The following is a 21,624-nucleotide window of genomic DNA, read 5'->3' on the forward strand; positions in this document are numbered from 1 at the left end:
AATGCTAGTGAAGATGTGGAGAAACTTAATCTCTTATACATTGTTAATCGGAAAATAAAATGATACAGCCACTCTGGAAAAATGTATGGCAGTTTCCCACAAAATTAAATATGTATTTACAGTACAATCCAGCAATTGCATTGTTGGGCATTTATACCAAAGAAATAAAAACTTATGTTCATTCAAAAACCAGCATGTGAGGGGCGCCTGGGTGGCGCAGTCGGTTAAGCGTCCGACTTCAGCCAGGTCACGATCTCGCGGTCCGTGAGTTCGAGCCCCGCGTCGGGCTCTGGGCTGATGGCTCAGAGCCTGGAGCCTGTTTCCCATTCTGTGTCTCCCTCTCTCTCTGGCCCTCCCCCGTTCATGCTCTGTCTCTCTCTCTGTCCCAAAAATAAATAAACGTTGAAAAAAAAAAAAAAAAAAAAATTAAAAAAAAAAAAAAAAAAAAAAAAAAAAACCAGCATGTGAATATTCATACCAGTTTTATTCAAAATAACCCAAAACAAGAAACACAGATGTCCTTTAATGGGTGAATGGTTACACAAACTATGATGTAATCTTTACCATGGAATACTAACTCAGCAATAAAAAGGTACAAACATGATATATGCAAAGACTTGGATAAATGTCAAGGGAATTATGCTGAGTGACAACAGCCAGTTCCTATGATTAAATTTATATATCATTCTTTAAATGACAAAATTATAGAAATAGAGAACAGATTGGTGATTGTCAGAGGTTAGGGAGAGGGTGAGTGCAGGGGAATGTCTGTGGCTATATAGGAGTAGCAAAAACAATCCTTGTGATGGAACTCTTCTATATATTGACTGTGGTAATGGTCCACAGATCCACACATGTGATAAAATTGCATAGAACTAAATATATATACACATACACAAATAAGTACATGTAAAACTGGTGAAATCTGAGTAAGATCAGTAGGTTGGATCAATATTGATTTCCTGGTTCTGATATTTACTATACTTATGCAATACCTTAGCAACTTGAGAAAATGAGTGATGGGTATACAGGATCTCTGTATTACTTTTTACAACTGTATTATTATAATCATTTCAAAATTTTAAAAAATGAAATAACAGCAGTTAAATTTAATAAAATTATGTGCAAGCTCTGTACACTGAAAACCAAAATAACACTGCTGGGAGTAATTAAAAAAAACTTAAGAGAATAGAGATAAACTATATTCATTAATAGAAGATTCAGTATCATTAAAATGGCAACTCTTCCTCAAATCCACAAATTCAATACAAACTCAATAAAAATTCCAGAGACTTTTAAAAACAGAATTGACAAGCTGATTCTAAAATTTAAACAGAAATATAAAAGACCTAAAGTAACTAAAGCAACTTTTTAAAAAGACTGAAGTTGGAAGACATATGACCTGAATTCAAAACTACTGTAAAGAAGACAGTATGGTATTGGTATAAAGACAGATATTTAGATCAAGTAAACAAAAAAAATTGCAGAAATAGGTTCAAACAAAAATGGTCAACTGAATTTTTACAAAGATACCAAGACAATTAATAGAAAAAGGTAAGTTTTTTTAAAACTGATGCCAATTAACTGAATACCAATACAAGAAAAAAATGAACATCAACCTTATTTCATACCATACACAAAAATTAACTTGAAATGTATCACAAACCTAAGTATAGCATCTAAAACTATAAAATATCTATAAAAAAATATAGAAAAAAATCTATGTGGCGGCACCTGGGTGGCGTAGTCAGTTAAGTGTCTGGCTCTTGATTTCGGCTCAGGTCATGATCTCACTGTTTGAGTTTGAGACCCACATCAGGCTCTGTGCTGACAGTGCAGACCCTGCTTGGGATTCTCTGTCTCTCCCTCTCTCTCTGTCCCTCCCCTGCTTGCCCACACATCCTCTCTCAAAATAAATAAATAAACTAAAAACAAAACAAAACAAAATCTATGTGACCTTGGGACAAAGATTTCTTAGAATACAAAATACATGAATCATATATATATAAATCAATACATGTATAAAACTTCAAAACTTTTGTTCTTCTAAAGCACTATATAAAAAAAAAGAAAAGCAAGCCACAGAACAGGACGAATTGTTTGTGATACAGATATCTGACAAAGGACTTGTATCTAGAATACATGAAGAACTCTGACAATTCCATAATAAGACAGTTGAAAGAAAGAAAGAAAGAAAGAAAGAAAGAAAGAAAGAAAGAAAGAAAGAAAGAAAGAAAGAAAAAGGAGGCAATGGGGAGCCTGGTTGGCTTAGTTGGTTAAACGTCTGACTCTTGATTTCAGCTCAGGTCATGATCTCATGCTTCATGAGACAGAGTCCTGTGTCAGGCTCTGCGCTGATGACATAGAAACTGTTTAGGATTCTCTGTCTCCCGCTCTCTGCCCATCCCCTGCTCATTCTCTCTCTCTCAGAATAAATAAACTTAAAAAAAAAAAAAGATGGAAGATATGAAAGACATTTCACAATAAAAGGATATGAATAGCCAAAAGCATATGAAAAGATGTTCACATCATTAGTCATTAGAAAAAAGCAAGCTAAAACCACAGTGAAATACCCCTATATACTTAGAATGACTAAAATTTTAAAAGCCTAACAGTACCATGCATTTGCAAAGATGTAAGACAAGTGGATTTCTCATATACTGCTGGTGGAAGAATAAAATGCAACAATCACTTTGAAAAATAGTTTGAACAGTTTTTTTTAACAGGTTAAACATTCATCTACCATGCCACCCACAAGGAAAGAGTTTACAATGCAGGTATGATTAATTAGTCCTTGTATTTTCACAAGGGAACCAGGACTGATTGTTGGCCAATCCTTAGGAATGTGGTCTTTAGAGTTTTCTTTATGTTGGTTATTGATGATTTTGTAATATACACTAGAGCAATGGACTTTGCCTACTGGCTTGTCTAATTGCTTTGCACAAACATCAAGACTGATGATGTATGCCTGAGTTTCATGTACCATGGCTGGCTGCACAGCAGGACATGTCTATGTGTGAACCAGATCCCCCATAAAAGTCTCAGATCCTAAGACTGGAATGGGGTTCCCTGGGCAGAAACATTCCATACATATCCTTATAGTTCACTGCCATAAAGAAAGCATGCCCTATGTGCTCAGACAAGGGAGGACCAGAAAACCTATGCCTTAAGTCCCTATATACCACTAATACATTTCTCTTTGCTGCTACCTATCTCTACCTTTGGTTGTAATAAATCTTAACCATTAGTATAAGCTGCTTTTGATACTTATGAGTCTTCTGCCAAATCATAGAAGGAAACACCACCTACTCATTCTACTTCCAGGTATTTATCCCTCAAGAAACCAAACCAAAACAAAACAAACAAAAACATATATCTGCACAAAGACTAGTACACAAATATTCAAAGCAGGTTCATTTGTGATAGCCAAAAACTGGAAACCTCAAACTGTCCATCAATAGGTGGAAAAAAAAAAAAGAATTAACTGTTAATATATACAACTACATGGCCACAACTCAAAATCATTATGCTGAGGGAAAGAAGCCAGATACAAAAGAGTACATACTACATGATCACATTTATATGAAATTTTATAAAGTAAAAATTAATTTATAATGACAAAGTATATTCATGGTTGCCTAGAGCCAAAGTGGTAGGGAGAGACAGAATGTAACAAAGGATAAGGAAATGCTTGAGGATGATGGAAATTTTCTAAACCTTGATTATATATTTCAAAACTTGCTGAATTATACACATTAAATCCCTGTCTCAGGTTCTGCTATTAAATATCCCAACCTAAGACAGGCATGTTTGGTAACAAAATGATGAGTAAGTTTCCTGTGTAATGGACTTACTTTCTTCTCTAAGAAAGCAAAGTCATTTGCTAGAGGGCAGTATTTATCATAAGTTGGAGGAGAGTGGCAAAGGTTTGAAACAGTCATAGCAGAACTACTTGATCAAAAAGAAGAAGAAGAAGAAGAAGAAGAAGAAGAAGAGGAGGAGGAGGAAGAAGACGACGACAGTCTAGCTATGCAAGATCCTTTTGAGATTGGTTCTCATGTATGTATACTGGTATCAACTGCTAACTCCTTTTAGCAGGTACTCACCTGCAAGGAAAAAGAAAACAGCTGGATTTGTATAGGATTAAATTTTATCAGATGAGTGCAACACACAGGGGAAAGGAAGATGTGGTAAGCAGAATAATGACATCCAAAAATATCTTCCCCTTAGTCCCTGGAACCTGGGAATGTGTTGCCTTACATGATAAAAGGCCCTTGCAGAAGTGAATACATTATACATCTTGAGATGGAGAGATTATTCTGGATTACCTGGGTGGGCCCAATGTAATCACAAGGGTCCTTATAAATGAGCGAGGGTGGCAGGACAATCAAAGAAGTTGTAACAACAGAAACATGTCAGAGTAATGCAGTGTGAGAGGATAAAACAACCATAGCTGACTTTGAAGGTAGAAAAGAGCATTAACCCAAGGAATGCAGGCAGTGTCTAGAAGCTGGAAAAGGCAAGGGAATAAATTTTCTCCTAGAGCCTCCAGAAGAAATGCAGATTTACTGACACCTTGATTTTAGCACAGTGAGATCCACTTCGGACTCCAGACTTCCAAAATTGTAGGATCATTTGTGTTGTTTTAAGCCATCAAGTTTGTATAATTTGTTACAGCAGCAATAGGGAATTAATCCAGATTAAGCAATGTTTTTTTTTCTAAAAAGACCGTGCTATCTAAACTGGATAAAAAGGAAATTGAATCAAGGAGATGGCTAACGGATGAGGAGAAACAGAGGGGCCAATGACAGCAATAAAGAAGGTGATAAAGTAGTGTAGCTAAATGGTATCTTATTTGCTGAAAAGAAATGTGTTTTTTTTAAGAAATGCTTGTTCTTTTTAAAAAGATGGTGGATGTGCAGAGAAAGCATTTGACAAAATACAGCATCCTTTCTTGATAAAAACCCTCACGAAAGTAAGGATAGAAGGAGCATACCTCTAGATCATAAAAGCCATATGTGAACGACCCAATGCTAATATCATCCTCAATGGGGAAAAACTTTCCCCCTGACAGCTTTCCCCCTAAGGTCAGGAACAAGACACGGATGTCCACTCTCACCACTGTTATTCAACATAGTATTGGAAGTCTTAGCCTCTGCAATCAGACAACACAAAGAAATAAAAGGCATCCAAATCGGCCAGGAGGAAGTCAAACTTTCACTCTTCGCAGATGACATGATACTCAATATGGAAAACCCAAAAGATTCCACCAAAAAACTGCTAGAATTGATTCGTGAATTCAACAAAGCTGCAGGATATAAAATCAATGCATAGAAATCGATTACATTCCCATACACCAACAATGAAGCAACAGAAAGAGAAATCAAGGAATCGATCCCACTTACAGTTGCACAAAAAAACCATAAAATACCTAGGAATAAATCTAACCAAAGAGGTGAAAAATCTATACAATGAAAACTATAGAAACCTTACGAAAGAAATTGAAGAAGACACAAAAAAATGGAAAAAGATTCCATGCTCCTGGATAGGAAGAACAAATATTGTTAAAATGTCAGTACTACCCAAAGCAATCTACATATTTAATGCAATCCCTATCAAAATAACACCAGCATTCTTCACAGAGCTAGAACAAATAATCCTAAAAATTGTATGGAACCAGAAAAGACCCCGAATAGCCAAAGCAATCTTGAAAAAGAAAACCAAAGCAGGAAGCATCACAATCCTGGACTTCAAGCTATACCACAAAGCTGTAATCATCAAGACAGTATGGTACTGGCACAAAAACGGACACTCAGATCAATGGAACAGAATAGAGAACCCAGAAATGGACAAAGGTATGGCCAACTAATCTTTGACAAAGCAGGAAAGAATATCCAATGGAATAAAAACAGTCTCTTCAGCAAGTGGTGCTGGGAAAACTGGTCCAGAAGAATGAACCTGGACCACTTTCTTACACCATACACAAAAATAAACTCAAAATGGATGAAAGACCTCAATGTAAGACAGGAAGCCATCAGAATCCTTGAGGAGAAAGCAGGCAAAAACCTCTTTGATCTTGCCTGCAGCAACTTCTTACTCAACATGTCTCCAGAGGCAAGGGAAACCAAAGCAAAAATCAACTACTGGGACCTCATCAAAATAAAAAGCTTCTGCACAGCAAAGGAGACAATCAGCAAAACTAAAAGGCAACCTATGGAATGGAGAAGATATTTGCAAATGACATATCAGATAAAGGGTTAGTATCCCAAATCTATTAAGAACTTATCAAACTCAACACCCAAAAAACAAATAATCCAGTGAAGAAATGGGCAAAAGACATGAATAGACACTTCTCGAAAGAAGATATCCGGATGGCCAACTGACACATGAAAAAATGCTCAACATCACTCATCTTCAGGGAAATACAAATCAAATCACAATGAGATACCACCTCACACCTGTCAGAATGGCTAACATTAACAACTCAGGCAACAACAGATGTTGGTGAGGAGGCGGAGAAAGAGGATCTCTTTTGCAGTGTTGGTGGGAATGCAAGCTAGTGCAGCTACTCTGGAAAACAGTATGGAGGTTCCTCAAAAAACTAAAAATAGAACTACCCTATGACCCAGCAATTGCACTACTAGGCATTTATCCAAGGGATACAGGTGTGCTGTTTCGAAGGGACACATGCACCCCCATGTTTACGGCAGCACTATCAACAACAGCCAAAGTATGGAAAGAGCCCTAGTGTCCATCGATGGACGAATGGATAAAGAAGATGTGGTATATATATACAATTGAGTATTACTCGGCAATCAAAAAGAATGAAATCTTGCCGTTTGCAACTACGTGGATGGAACTGGAGGGTATTTGTAAAATTAGTAAGAGAAAGACAAATATCGTATGACTTCACTCACATGAGGACTTTAAGAGACAAAACAGATGAACATAAGGGAAGGAAAACAAAAATAATATAAAAACAGGGAGGCGGACAAAACAGAAGAGACTCATAAATATGGAGAACACACTGAGGGTTACCGGAGGGGTTGCTGGAGGGGGGATGGGCTAAAAGGATAAGGGGCACTAAGGAATCTACTCCGGAAATCATTGTTGCACTATATGCTAACTAATTCGGATGTAAATTAAAAAAATGAAATATTAGGGGCGCCTGGGTGGCTCAGTCAGTTAAGTGTCCGACTTCGGCTCAGGTCATGATCTTGTGGTTCACGAGTTCAAGCCCCGTGTTGGGCTCTGTGCTGACAGCTCGGAGCCTGGAGCCTGCTTCCGATTCTGTGTCTCCCTCTCTCTCTGACCCTCCCCCATTCATGCTCTGTCTCTCTCTGTCTCAAAAAATAAATAAACATTAAAAAAAAAAATTTAAAAAAAAGAAATATTAAATAAATAAATAAATATAAAAAATAAAAAGATAGTGGATGAAAAGTAGTCCAGAAACAGTAATTGGGAACAAGGAGACTAACCACATCATTTTATTATTTTATATGCCCATCATAAGCAGAAAATGTTTCTTATTCATCTTTCTATTCTAAATACCCAGCATAATTCCTGCACATAGTCAGCATGCAATTAATGTTTTAGGAATAAATGAGTAACTTCTTTTTGTATCACTCTTATCACAAGCTGCTCCTAAAAAGCAGACATAAAACCTGAGGCCAAGAGAAGGAAGATTTATTACTAAAGGCATAAAGCTAAAGACAGAAATGAAGGGATGAAAGACCTTGACTTCTCACCTCTTCCTGGATATCTTAGGATACCACTTTTAGGAAAATCACCAAATGAAACCTTTAAAGAAATTAAAACAGATTTTTAAGATTCCCATACTCTGACTTTGCACATAACACCAAGAAGTGGAAAAGAAGTAGAGGCTGAAATTCTGAATGACTATGTACCAAATATATTAAGAATGTTCTCCACTTCCCTCTTTTATCCCACAAACAGAAGTAATAAGAAATGATGTAGTTAACATTTATTATTTAGCTGCCCACCCAGTAACACTTTCCTTAGGGTAACCACCCCCCTCCCATTTCACATGGCCTGCTCAGTAGGTTGCTGGCCTACCTATCTCCCATCACAGGGTTATAAATGTAACTCAGTCTAACCAAAGTACCCCATCTCCAAGGCCAAAATGAATGATGAAGGTCAATCAAAAATCACACCCAAGACTTTCTGCTAGAATAAAGGAGATTGCCTCTTGACCAAAAAAATGCAGCTGGAGCTCCCAGAAGCCTTAGTCCTCAGCCATAGGCAATTAAGTCCACACACAGAAGAAAGCAGAAGCAAGAAATGAAGACACAGAATTGATGACATTACTTAATCCCTGGATCCAGCTGTGTCTCAAGACACAGCCACCAAATAAATTTCATCCCCTACACTTTTACTTTTTGGTTTACTACTAAAAGTACATTTCTCTCAGCTTTAAAATGTAAGAATACTAATTAAGAAGGGCAGGAAACAACTGTTTCTGGAAATTAAATATGATACAGAGGCCAAGCTAAGCTATTGTTTCTTTAACCAAAAGTGGACCTGTTCAGAAATCATAGTTAATGATTCCTCTCTTTCTATTGTCTAGGCTTCTTAGTACTGTTCAAGAGAAAACATGCTCCGGTAGAATGTAAAAATGTTTAAGATTTAATTGAGATTTCTGCATTAGATGGAAAAAAGGTCCTTGATCTCTATGGTCTCATCTAATTCAGATATTCTACATTGTCTTTCCTTTTGCACAGCCACCCACCATCAAAAGAGCTCAGAATATAGACATACCAAGATTCTCCCCAATTCATGACATATGGACAGACGTTATGATGAACCCAAATCCACGTCCCAACTCACAGCCAGTTTTACTCAGTTTCTAGAACATGCAGTCAGAGTGTAAAAAAGAGAAGAGAAATGGATATGTTCCCCCAGAGAAGTGTTCAAAGATAATGTGAATAAACTGTAAACAATTTTCAACACCCAGATATTAACTTCTAGGCTACTGATCATGAAATGTTCAAACATGAAATTAAACAGTGTAACCAAGTAATAAGGGGCTTTTAAAAACTTTAAAAAAAAAAGAAAGAAATAGTTTGCTAGTTATACTTTTTTAAACTTGGCATTTTAATTCAAATTACTGTATGAAAAAATCCTTACTCCCTATAAATTGCCAGCAGTTTTACCTTGCTTCTTGTCTTCACTTTTGATTTGCTCTTCTGTTTTCTTTTCAACTTTTTCTTATTTAAAATTTTCTTATTCCTAAAAATGGAAAAAACAAATTACAAAAGTTCGTATTAGAATATACAAAGCTATGAAAAACAGGTACTTCTAAAGTAGACATTTGAATATTTCTCCTATAAGCTTTCTTTTTATGAAACAATATACTCTAGATGTACATATAAGATGTAGCTACTGAAATAATTATACTGGAAAGCTAAGAAACACACATTAAATGATTAAAAATTGAATTCTGCGAATATTAAAAAAAAATTTTTTTAACGTTTATTTTTGAGAGACAGACAGATTGTGAGCAGGGGAGGGGCACACAGAGGGATGGAGAGACAAAATCAGACAGGCTCCAGGCTCTGAGCAGTCAGCACAGAGCCTGATGCGGGCTCAAACTCACCAGCTGTTGAGATCATGACCTAAGCTGAAGTCAAACACTCAACCAAATGAGCAACCCTGGCACCCCTCTGCAAATATTTTTATAAAACTAAAAAATGTAAAACAGCATCAAATGAAGTTTTAAAAATTTTATTCAACAGTGGGGATGCTAATAAAATATCACATATGTTCTCTTCCCAAAAAATGTGCTCTTTGTAGTAGTGAGGTCTACAGTGTAAAAAGGGACAGGAGGCACTTTTTACTAAATTACTATAGAAAAAAACCCCAACTCATACTCTTCTCACATTCTGCAGTCAGTTTTTCATCACCTCACAGTCCTCTCAGACAAAATTATTCTCTAAGCAGATGGAAGCCCCTGAATGACTTTGAGAAAGAGACGGGGGGAAAAATGTGGCAAAGAATTATAGTGGAAGAAACAAGAGTCAAGGAAAACAATTTATTTTATTTTCATTTAATATTTTTTTATGTCTGCCATGCTGAGGTGCACACTGTTAGTACTAAAAATACAGGACGAAAAAGAAAAAGTTCTTGACCTCAAGGAGCTCAAAGACTTGAATGAAAAACATAGGTGAATAATCTATGAAAAGGATGCTACTGCTATAAAAAAATAGTGAAGAAGAAGAGGAGGACGAGAAAAGGAGGGAGGCAGAGAAAGGGAAGAGAAGCGTAGAGGAAGAGAAGGAGGGGAAGGAAGAGACTCTAGATGCTGGAGGTCAAGTCCTTAACACTTGGTAACTAACTTACTGGAAGCTGTGACCAAAACAAAAGTTGTAAGCCTAGGCCACCCGGAGGTAGGGATGTCACTCATAAAAATAGGGAAGTCAAGGGGAACAGTTAGTTTCCAAAAAGAAAAAATTGGTTCAGCTTTAAAGATGTTTGAGTTAAAGATACTAAAATGCCAACAAGATAGACATGAACAAGCATATGAAAATTCATCTCTGCCAGTTCCTTCAGCTCCCTAAACCAAAATAATCACAAAATCTTGTCAACTATGTCTTATAAACAGTTCTTGAATCTGTCTACATCGTCTCTACTGCTGCAATTCTTTTTTTTTTTTTTTTTAACTGCTGCAATTCTAATAATCTAAGTTACCACCACTTCTTGCCCGGTCTACTTCGTTATTCATTTCTGCACATCCACATTTGCCCCACGTCAATTCATTCTTCACACAGGAACCCAAATCAACTTTTAAAAACACAAGGGGCGCCTGGGTGGCGCAGTCGGTTAAGCGTCCGACTTCAGCCAGGTCACGATCTCGCGGTCTGTGAGTTCGAGCCCCGCGTCAGGCTCTGGGCTGATGGCTCAGAGCCTGGAGCCTGTTTCCGATTCTGTGTCTCCCTCTCTCTCTGCCCCTCCCCCGTTCATGCTCTGTCTCTCTCTGTCCCAAAAATAAATAAACGTTGAAAAAAAAATAAATAAAAAAAATAATAAAAACACAAATCTGAGTAGGTAATTACCTCACTTAAAACCCTACTAGTATCTTCTCAATTCTCTTGGGATAAAGTCCAAAAGCATTGGCACAGTTTAAAAGATCTTTTACCAAGATCTGGCCTCTGCCAGCCTCTCCTTCTTCATTTTGCATCTGCCTCCAACTTATTCATCATACTCCAGGCACAAAAATATCCTTCTAGTTGTCTGACCTGCTAATAAGCTCCTTGGGGGCTTTCACAAAGGTTCTCCCTCTTCCTGGCATTCTCTCCCACATCTTCTGCTAACCACTAGTCAGTCACCTCTAGTGACACTTCCAATAGAAGTGTCGTTTATTCAGGCATGTCTCAGAGTGGGTTAGTTTCCCTAATATACACTCTCATTTCATTTTACATTTGTGTTTCATTGTGCAATCTCTCACTGTAATTATGTATGAGGTTGTGTGTTTAATGCACTACTCCTTCATAAAGCTATAAGCTCCAAAAGTACAGAGGCCATGTCTTTCTTATGCAGTGTTCTAGCCTCTTTGTCCAGAAAAGCACCTAGAACAAAGTACTTAATACTATTTTGAGAGAAAGAGAAAAGCAGGAGGAAAGAGAAAGGAAGGAGAGAAAAGAGGGAAGAAGTTCAGAGCTATGGCTATAAACCTTAAGCTTACAAAGTAAAATAAGCAGAGGACCAAGGATAGATTCATAGATATGCCAATACATTTAAAGGATATGGAGCCAGACATGTCCATTTAGGAGCTATCCATGAGATTATTTTACACAGATTTTGGTGCCAAGTAGGTAATGGAAAAAGCATGTGTGTAGGTAAGATTTCCCCAGGATAGCATACTACAAAAGTAAAGAGAAAGACTGATCAATAGTGTCATGTGCTACAAATAAACACATATACCTGCTTACAGTCTATTCAACTATGCGCATTGTGGGAGCATGAAGAATGTCTATTTCTTTCTTTCTTTTTGTTTAAAGAATATTTATTTTAACTCTTTACTTTCAATACCAACATCAGTCCCTGACATAAAATGGATGTTCAAGAATTATCACATGAAGAAAAAGTTAATGAAAAAGTAAGGAGTAATTCTCATTATGGTTTAGAAAACCAAAGTCTCTTTATACTAGAACGAAATGAGTTATTTGAGCAACAGGTATATGTAACTGCTAAAAGGTTAGTCCCTTCTATACAATTTAGTCAAGGTTCACTCAAAAACAATCTTCAGAGAAGAATACATAAAGCTAAATTAAGATGACTCTCCTGAAGCTTAGTTATCACAGACTTAAATTTTCACAAATATACACCAATATTTTTCTTTTGTTTAATGAACATCTTTAAAGTTCAAATGGCTTTAATATGTATTCCCAAAAATATTTCTTCCTATGCATTTAATTAGTTTGGCATTTAATTAGCTATAACAATGTTAATGAATCTAAACCCACCAATTCCTGAATATAAACAGCTTTTGCCATATTCTCACAAATTGATTTCACTGTGTTTTCTGTTAATTTGGCTTGTTTTAGAATTAGATGTTTATCAAAAAGAGAAAGTAATAAGTTAAAAAGTATATGAAGAAAATTTATAGTCAACATTAGGAAATAAAAATGCTATTTGCTAGTAAGTTAACATCCCGATATATGACTAATGGGAAAGCTTAGTTGAAAACCAAGTTTAAAATAAACTTTTCATGACATCGGAGGATGGATAAAAGGAAAGTTCTAGAAACCAGTCTCGCAAGTTAACAATTTACCTTGGAATTTATGATGATTTAGGATGTTTTAAATTTTAAACCAAATAGGAACTTAATGAAGAATGTCTGAAATTGGTCCTGTAGAATTTTTAATCATTTCACAGAAAGAACCTCATACCAGTGAGATTTTAAAGAATTGTGGGTGCTAATAGAAGGCAAAAGCTGTTAACATTCTTTAATATTTATTTTTAAAATATTTACTTTAAAAATTCCAAAGAAGCAATTTTTAATAGCTACCACTGTTTATGGAAAACCAATTTTTTTCTGCAATATAAGAACAAATGAATTTTGCAAGTTGTTCCATGATACAGATCATTAGCTTTTATATCAGCTTATTACAGAATCTGTTTTCCAACAAAACAAAAATTAGTCATAATTTAGTTTAAAAATGTCTCGTCTCTCACTCTGAATCTGTATCTTCGTCTGTAAAATAAAACGATGAAGGCGATGATTTCTGAGATGACTAGAGTTTTAATAAATCCAAATTCAAAAAACTTCTGGGATAAGATTTCAAACTTTTGTTTAATTTCCCTTAGTAACAAGAAAGGAAAAATCCCTGGTGTGAGGCAGGAATAGGCAAGTTGTTTTTTTGTTTTGTTTGTTTCTGTAAAGGGCTAGATTATAAATATTTTTCATTTTGTAGACTATAGGATCTCTGTTGCAACTACTCAACCATTATAGCCTGAAAGCAGACACAGACAACACATAAACAGACAAGTGTGGTTATATTCCAAACTATTTCAAGACAGTGAAGTTTGAATTTCATATAATGTTTATGTGCCCAAAACATTTTTTTTTAAGCTTTTAAAAATGTCAAAACCATTCTTAGTTCACAGGCCATACAAAGCAGGCACTGGACCAATTTGGTCTGTGTGTCACAGTTGGTCGACCCCTGAACTAGAGCGTATTTTGATAAACAGGCTCATATCAGAAAGAAAAAAAAAATAACTATTAGTATGCAACACAAATAAAACTATTCAAAATAGTCAGTATGCTAATATAAATAAGCATTCTTAAAATTATCTGCCTTTTCATTTCACAAAGATAAACTCCTGACTTCCACTTCCGTAAAATAAGATACTAGAGCATTGCTTTTCCTTAAAAAAAACTCGACTAGCATAGGAATGCTGTGGAAGTAATTAAGGAGCAGATGAACTAAAACTCCAGAGATGAAAGAGCACTTCAAGGGTGAGCTCAGACCATTGGCATTTTTTTCCATGGGGGTATTAGCAAAGTTTGGGTACAAGTGAGGTCAAATTGAACTTAGTTTAAACAGAGGAACTCTGCTGAAGAAAACCAGGAATTAGTGGTGCTTTAACTAGAATGAGACTGGAAATCTAGAAAGGCTTCAAATACTCAGCCAGTTTCCCCAATGATACAAAGCTTAGTGATGGGATGCTTAAGGATAGGGAAGCTGGGCCAGCAGGACAGAGTCAATTTCCCACAGTCTCCCAATGTCTAGAAGACAGAATCCCAGTGGAGGGAGGAGTCTACTTAATCCATGACTGGACTGAGATTGTCAACATCTCATCCTATTTGACCAACACAGCAAATAGCAAACCTCTCTGAAAGAAAACAACTGTTCTCTTACACATAACGTTAGGCACATAGCATATATATTAAGAGATACATAAAGAAGCAAAATAATGTGACAGATCATCCCAAGAGAAAACCAGACAATCAGGCAGACTCTAGATAATTGGTAACTGAAGTTAAGAGGCAAGGATTTAAAATAGATGCAAACATGGAAAAATTGAATGAAATGATGTAATTTTCAATAGAACTTACAAAAAAAAAAGGCAAGTGGATTTTCTGAAAAGTAAATATTTGAAATTAAGAACTTGTCAAATGATTTTATGAGCAGAATAGACTAGAGGAAAACAGGATTCATGGACTTACAGACAGGCCAAGGGAAAATATCCAAACTCAAACACAGAGAAAAGAATGAGATGAATAAAACAGAAAGTATGAAACATGTGGAACATAATCAAATAGTCTCATAGTCATGTAACTGAAATCCAAGACAGAGAAAAAAAGAATGGACAAAAGCAATATGTGAAGAAATAATTAATGACAATTTTACAAAAGTGAGGAAAGAAATCAACTCAGAGATTCAAGAAACTCAAGGAAATCTCAAGCAGGAAAATGCAAAGAAAACCACACTAAAGCAACCAAATGCTGGGCACAGACAAATTGCTGAAACAAAGGATAAAGAGAAAATCTTAAAAGCAACAAGAGAAAAAAGATGCACTCAAAGGAACAACAATAAGATTGATAGCTTCCATTCTCTGTGTTGAACAGTGCTGGCAGACACAGGGGGAGTGGGTAGCAACCTAGAATTATGTGCTTATCAAAAATATCCTTTAAAAATGAAGATAAAAATAGAGATATTTTTAGGACCACAAAAGCTGACATAATTCATTGTCAACATACGAACACTATAAGAAATACAAGGGAAGGTCTTCCTTTAATAATTGTTATGTCACAATTTTAAAAAGGACACAGACTTAAAGTAGAAGAAATAGAGAAGATAATATCCTGAACACAGTGACCGCCCTTGCAAAAAATGTTGGTATGGTTATAGTAGTATTTGACAAATTAATTAAATTTATTAAACTGAGAGAGACAGTATGCAAGCAGGGGAGGGGCAGAGAGGAAGACAGAGCATCCAATGAGGGCACCACGCTGGCAGTGCAGAGCCCGACGCACGGCTCAAACCCACAAACCATGAGATCGTGACTTGAATCAAAGTTGAATAGTTCACTGACTGAGCCATCCAAGTGCCCTGACAAATTAATTTTTAAGGCTAAAAGTATTATTAGAGATGAACTGAGCATTTCATAATGCTAACTGCGTCAATTCAATAGGAAAACCTAGCAATCCCAAATTTGAATGCATCTCATAACAACGTAACTTCACAACACATGAAGCAAAATTGAGCAAAGTAAAAGGACAAGGATGAATTCACAATCAAAAGAGCAGATTTCTTTTTTTTTTTTTAATTTTTTTTTTCAATGTTTATTTATTTTTGGGACAGCTAGAGACAGAGCACGAACGGGGGAGGGGCAGAGAGAGGGAGACACAGAATCGGAAACAGGCTCCAGGCTCTGAGCCATCAGCCCAGAGCCCGACGCGGGGCTCGAACTCACGGATCGCGAGATCGTGACCTGGCTGAAGTCGGACGCTTAACCGACTGCGCCACCCAGGCGCCCCCAAAAGAGCAGATTTCGACATACCTGTCTCTAATTGACAAAAGAAGTAGAGGACAAAACAGCATGGATACAGAAAGACATTAAAACATGATTAATCAACCTAATTAACACACATAGAAAACCACACCTAACAACTGCAGAATGTACATTCTTTTTTTGTTGTTGTTGTTTATTTATTTATTTTGAAAGAGAGAGAGCACCAGCAGGGGAGGCGCAGAAAGAGAGAAGGGGAGAGAGAATCACAGCAGGCTTTGAACTATCAGCATGCAGCCAGATGCAGGGCTGGAACTCACAAACCAGGAGATCATGACCTGAGCAGAAATCAAGAGCCGGATACTTAACCAACTGACCCACCCAGGCGCCCCAAGAATGCACATTCTTTTCTAATGTAAGCAGAATATTTACCAAAATAGGCAACAGTATGCTGAACCACAAACCAAGTCTCAACAAATTTCTAAAGACTATGATTGTGATCACAGAACAGTTAGAAACCAAAAGAAAGAAAACTAAGATATTCCCAAATGTTTTAAAATCTTTAAAAAACAAAAACAAAAACAGGTTTTAAATAACCTATGAGTCAAAGAGCTATAATGGAAAGCTAAAATGGAAATCAGAAAATATTTTCAATTAAATAAAAATGACATATGACATATCAAAACTTGTGAAATGCAGCTAAAGTAGTGCTCAGGGAAAATGTACAGCTTTTTACAAAGATATAAATACATATAATGAAATAAGAAATTTTGAAAGTAAATGAGCTAGGCATACAACTTTAGAAACTAGAAAAACAAAAGCACATAAAGAATGTAAAGAAAGGAAAACAAAAGAAAGAACAGATATTACTAAAATAGAAAGCAGACATTCAATAGAGAAAATCAAGGAACCAAAACTAGTTCTCTGAAAAGATTAATACAAGACTGCTCCAGCAAAACTAGTCAGGAAAAAAATAAAATCACAATTACCCATATGAGAAATAAGAAAGAGGACATCACTATGGATGCTGCCCATAAATTTCACAATTTAAATATGAGGGCAAATTCCATTGCAAAATATAACTTCTCAATACTAAACAAGGAAAAACAATACAACATCTGAATAGTCCTCTGTTAATGACACTGAATCCCTAACCAATATCTTCCCACAAAGAAAACTGTAGACTCAGTGGCTTCACCAGTGAATTCCTTTAAACACTTAATTCACTGGTACATTCTTTCAAACAACTTCAATCTTAAACTAACTCTTCCTAGAATATAAAAAGAAACTTTCCCCAACTCATTTTATGAGACTAGCATAATTCTGATACCAAAATCTGAAAAGAATATTTCAAAGTAAGAAAACTTTAAGCCAATATCTCCAATGAACGTAGAACCAAAAAATACTACATAGCCAAAAAGTGGAAACAACCCAAATGTTCATCAATTGACAATAGATAAACAACATGTGGTACATCCATATAATGGAATATTATTCAGTCATAAAAAAGAAACAAGTAGACACATGCTACATTATGGATGAACCTTGAAAACACTACGCTAAGTGAAAGAAACAAAGGCTACCAATGGTCACAAATTGTATGATTCTATTTATATGAAATGTCCAGATTAGACAAATCCATAGAAACAGGAAACTGATTAGTGGTTACTGGGGGCTGATGGAAAAGATAAGGGGAGTGACTATTAATGGGTATGGGATTTCTTTTTCGGGGTGAGGAAAACTATTCTGGTTGTACAACTTTCTTAATATACTAAAACCACTGATTTGTATATTTTTACATGGTGTGTTTTATGATACACAAATTACATTTCAATTAAAAATGTGAGATAAAAGTCACTGATCTAAAAATAATTCTAATGTTCAGCAACATATAAAAAGGATAGATAAAATGTAAGATCTAATCAATGTAATTCAACGTAGTAACAAAATAAGGAAAAAAATATGACCATTTCAACAGAAACAGAAAAAGTATTTTATAAAACTCAACTGTTTGTGATGAAATGCCTCCTCGGTAAGGAAGAAAAAAAAGTAATCTGTTAATTACTAAATCTGATAACTACTTCATCTGTAAGTCAGTCAAGGAAAAGAAATAAAAGTCATAATGGCTAAAAAGAAAACAGTAAAGCATTTTTACTTGTAGATAACCTAACTGTGTTTATAGAAAGTACAAAGTAATCTACAAATAATAAGTGAATTACCCAGGTCACTAGATACAACACTAATTTTTTAAAAATCAACAAATTTTAAAGCACTATATTATGTAAACTGAAGCTTTTCTATATAAGCCAGACTTATTTCTCCTGTGTAATTAATGTAATGATACTCTCATTATTGTGTTAAAGTATCACTAAATAAATTAGGGAGAACAGTAGTCTGATTAGTAAGTAGAAAACTTTTATTTACTTAACCTAGGCTGATAATTAGTAATAAGAAAAGAGATTTTAGCAGTTCAAACTGATCTAGGGGAGAGATGCAAACAGATTTCCTATATATAGCTTCAGTCTCCTGATCTATTTACAAGTCTTCATATGGGGAGGGGTTGGGGATGGGGGATAAAAACTATAAATAAAAGCACCTTGGCAGTAGGCAGAGGAATATAAGAAAAAGAGGGTGAGAGGAAAGAAGTCTCTGAAAAGTTAGGACTTTTAGACCATGCCTCATTCAGATTTACGCCATAAGTACACACAGCCTAAGTGGGTGAGAAAAACTCAAGCCATGAAGCAACTGTAAAACTTTCTAAAGACAATCTATTCACCCCAGGTCTCAGAGAGCTACCACAAGGGTAATGACAGCAGTCAAATAAGCAGGCCCACAAAGACACAAGGCATAATGAAAACTAGCAGAAACAGACAACAGAAAGACCCAGAACAGAGTGCAGGTGAAATTTTCAGATACAACTATGTTTACCAAACTCAAAGAAATAAAAGCCTAAAATATCTGCAGCGTATGGGGAATATAGCACATATAAAAGAGAATCTAATCAAACTTGTATGAAAATGAAAAATAACTGAAATTAAAGACTCACTAGGTGGGTTTGCAGCATATCAGACACAGGTGAATAAAGGATTTGAAGAGATTGGGAAAAAAGTATCTAGAATTCAGCACAGAAAGATAAAAAGGTTGAAAATGTGCCCTTCAGGCAACCTCCTCCTTCAACTCCCACCATCCCAAAAGAGAAAGCCCTTGTTCCATCCAAGTACACTTCGCATACACTGGACTCCATCTCATTCACCATCCTTGGAATTTCACTCAACTACTTACATCCATTCTTTGTTCACTCTTTAATCTCTTTTACCTATGACTTCTAACCCTAGAAGCCTCCTCCAAATGGAAAAAAATAATAATAATAAAAGTTATTTGATTCTCTATTTCTCTTCATCACTAAATTTCTTAGGAAAAAAACTGTCATGAATTTTTTCAATCCCTTACTTTCAAGCTCCTACAAGTATAAGAGACTTCCACAAACTTCCTTGTTGCCTACTGAACTCCCTAACTTCAGTCTTTATCCTTCACATTCTTCCATTTATGAGTATTGTCAAACAGTCTACTTTAAATACCTTCCTTCTACCCTTTGGTTTCAACCCCTATTTTAGGGCTCCTTCAACTTTTGATGATGATTCTCAATCTTCTTTATTAGCTCCTTTTCCTGTCCTTTAAATCTTTAGTACGTATAGTATGTCTTATGAGAGTTATTTGTTTATATTCTATATTTATTTCTATATTGGTATTTTACAAACCTTGTTTGCCATAATCCGTAACAACCCTAAACATAACTACTGATAGTTTCTGAAGATCATCACAATGCTGGTCTAGAGCCAGTTATGTTCTCTCATAACGAAGGTAATCTACCATAAAAATTGACAACTTTTCTTGCCACTTCAAAACTCCACTCCTTAACCATTTATTCAGATTACATCATCTAACCCTCTTCTTTACTTCTTAAATGGTGACATCATTATGAAAGTACTCCTTTTACTTTCCGTTCACTCAGCAGGAAATGTTCTCTACAAGGCCCTTACTCCATAAATTATCCCCATTCTCTTTTTTGTTCATTATTCCTGCCCTTCTCCCTCAGTCTACCAGGTTAAGAGTACAGAATTTAGAGACAAATGGCCTAGGTTCAAAAGCAGGCTGTGTCATTTATTAGCCGTGATCTTGGGAAAGTTACTTAACCTCTCTGCCTCAGTTGTCTGATCTGCAAAATAGGGTGAAAACAGTACCTCTCTCATTGGATTATAAAGCACTTAGAATTATGCCTGGTATTTAATAAGCACTAAACAGGGATGCCTGGGTGGCTCAGTTGGTTAAGCATAAGACTCTTGATTTTGGCTCAGGTCATGATCTCACGGTTCCTGAGATTGAGCTCCAAGTTGGGTTCTGCACTAAGCAGGAGCCTGCTTGGGATTCTCTCTATCCCTCTCTCTCTCTGCCCCTCCCCCGCATACTCTTAGCACTTGTTCTCTCTCTCTCAAAATAAATGTTTAAAAAAATAAGTACTAAACAAATTTTTTTTCTTATTATTACTGTGCTAAAGTGACTACGTTGGTTTGTGTTTCCCCAGAAGCAGACTTGATTCAAGGATTCATTTAAAAGTAATTGTTTTGAGGGGAAGGAAAAAAAAAAAAAAGAGGTTAGAGTGGGAGAGAGCCAAAGCAAAAGAGACTGTTAAAAACTGAGAACAAACTGAGGGTTGATGGGGGGTGGGAGGGAGGGAGGGTGGGTGATGGGTATTGAGGAGGGCACCTTTTGGGATGAGCACTGGGTGTTGTATGGAAACCAATTTGACAATAAATTTCATATATTGAAAAAAATAAAAATAAAAATAAAAGTAATTGTTTTGAGGGGTGACCCAGGAAAACTACTGGTGGGGGGGATCAGAAGTAAGATAAGGTAAAGAAGGCAGTAAGTAAAGAGTGCATTAGCCATTTACTCTGAAGGGTAAGTAGAGCATGATTCTCCTGGAGAACTCTGGTAGATGGTGTTGAACATGGCCCAGTTACCCAAACTGAACAATGAGAAAAATAAGGTATTTTTCCACGAACTACTCATCCAATCATCGGTTTAACGCCTTTCTGAAGGCATTAACTCTGACATTTCTGGCTTGCCCTTCCCATAAGCCAAGAATGTCTCTATGGCCAGTATGAAAGCTCTCAGGCAGAAAGTCATACACATAAGTAGCATAGAGATGAGTGCCAAAGAGGTATGGCTTGGGCACTAATAACATCTACTACAGTGTCTCTTATCCAAAAGATAACTCTGGGGGCGCCTGGGTGGCTTGGTCAGTTAAGCGTCCGACTTCGGCTCAGGTCATGATCTCACGGTCTGTGAGTTCGAGCCCCGCGTCGGGCTTTGTGCTGACAGCTCAGAGCCAGGAGCCTGTTTCAGATTCTGTGTCTCCCTCTCTCTCTGCCCCTCCCCTGTTCATGCTCTGTCTCTCTCTGTCTCAAAAATAAATAAACGTTAAAAAAAAAATTCAAAAGATAACTCTGTGTTTCCTTCCTCAAGCTACCATCTTCCTTCCTTCCCTTTAAATACTGATTTCTAAATACTCCTTTCTCCACCTAACCTCAATTTACTTTCCCACTAAAATGTGACTTCTCCCTGCCTTCTGGGAAAAGGAGGTGGGGG

General features: G+C 36.3%; 1 protein-coding gene across 6 annotated transcripts in view; it reads right to left on the reverse strand.

Moving 5' to 3' along the window:
- The window catches only part of MYCBP2 (MYC binding protein 2), a 283,903-nt gene that overhangs the window by 244,795 nt on the left and 17,484 nt on the right, over positions 1-21,624 (reverse strand). For all 6 annotated transcript variants that reach the window (XM_047080835.1, XM_047080826.1, XM_047080807.1 and 3 more), the window contains exon 2: positions 9,174-9,249. In XM_047080835.1, coding sequence (XP_046936791.1) covers positions 9,174-9,249 — 76 coding nt within the window. The remainder of the gene's footprint in view (positions 1-9,173; positions 9,250-21,624) is intronic.

This window comes from Lynx rufus, unplaced genomic scaffold (genome assembly GCF_022079265.1).
Source record: "Lynx rufus isolate CCGP_SWC_20201006 ecotype Redwood Valley unplaced genomic scaffold, mLynRuf1.p SCAF_1, whole genome shotgun sequence".
NCBI classification, from domain to species: Eukaryota; Metazoa; Chordata; class Mammalia; order Carnivora; family Felidae; genus Lynx; species Lynx rufus.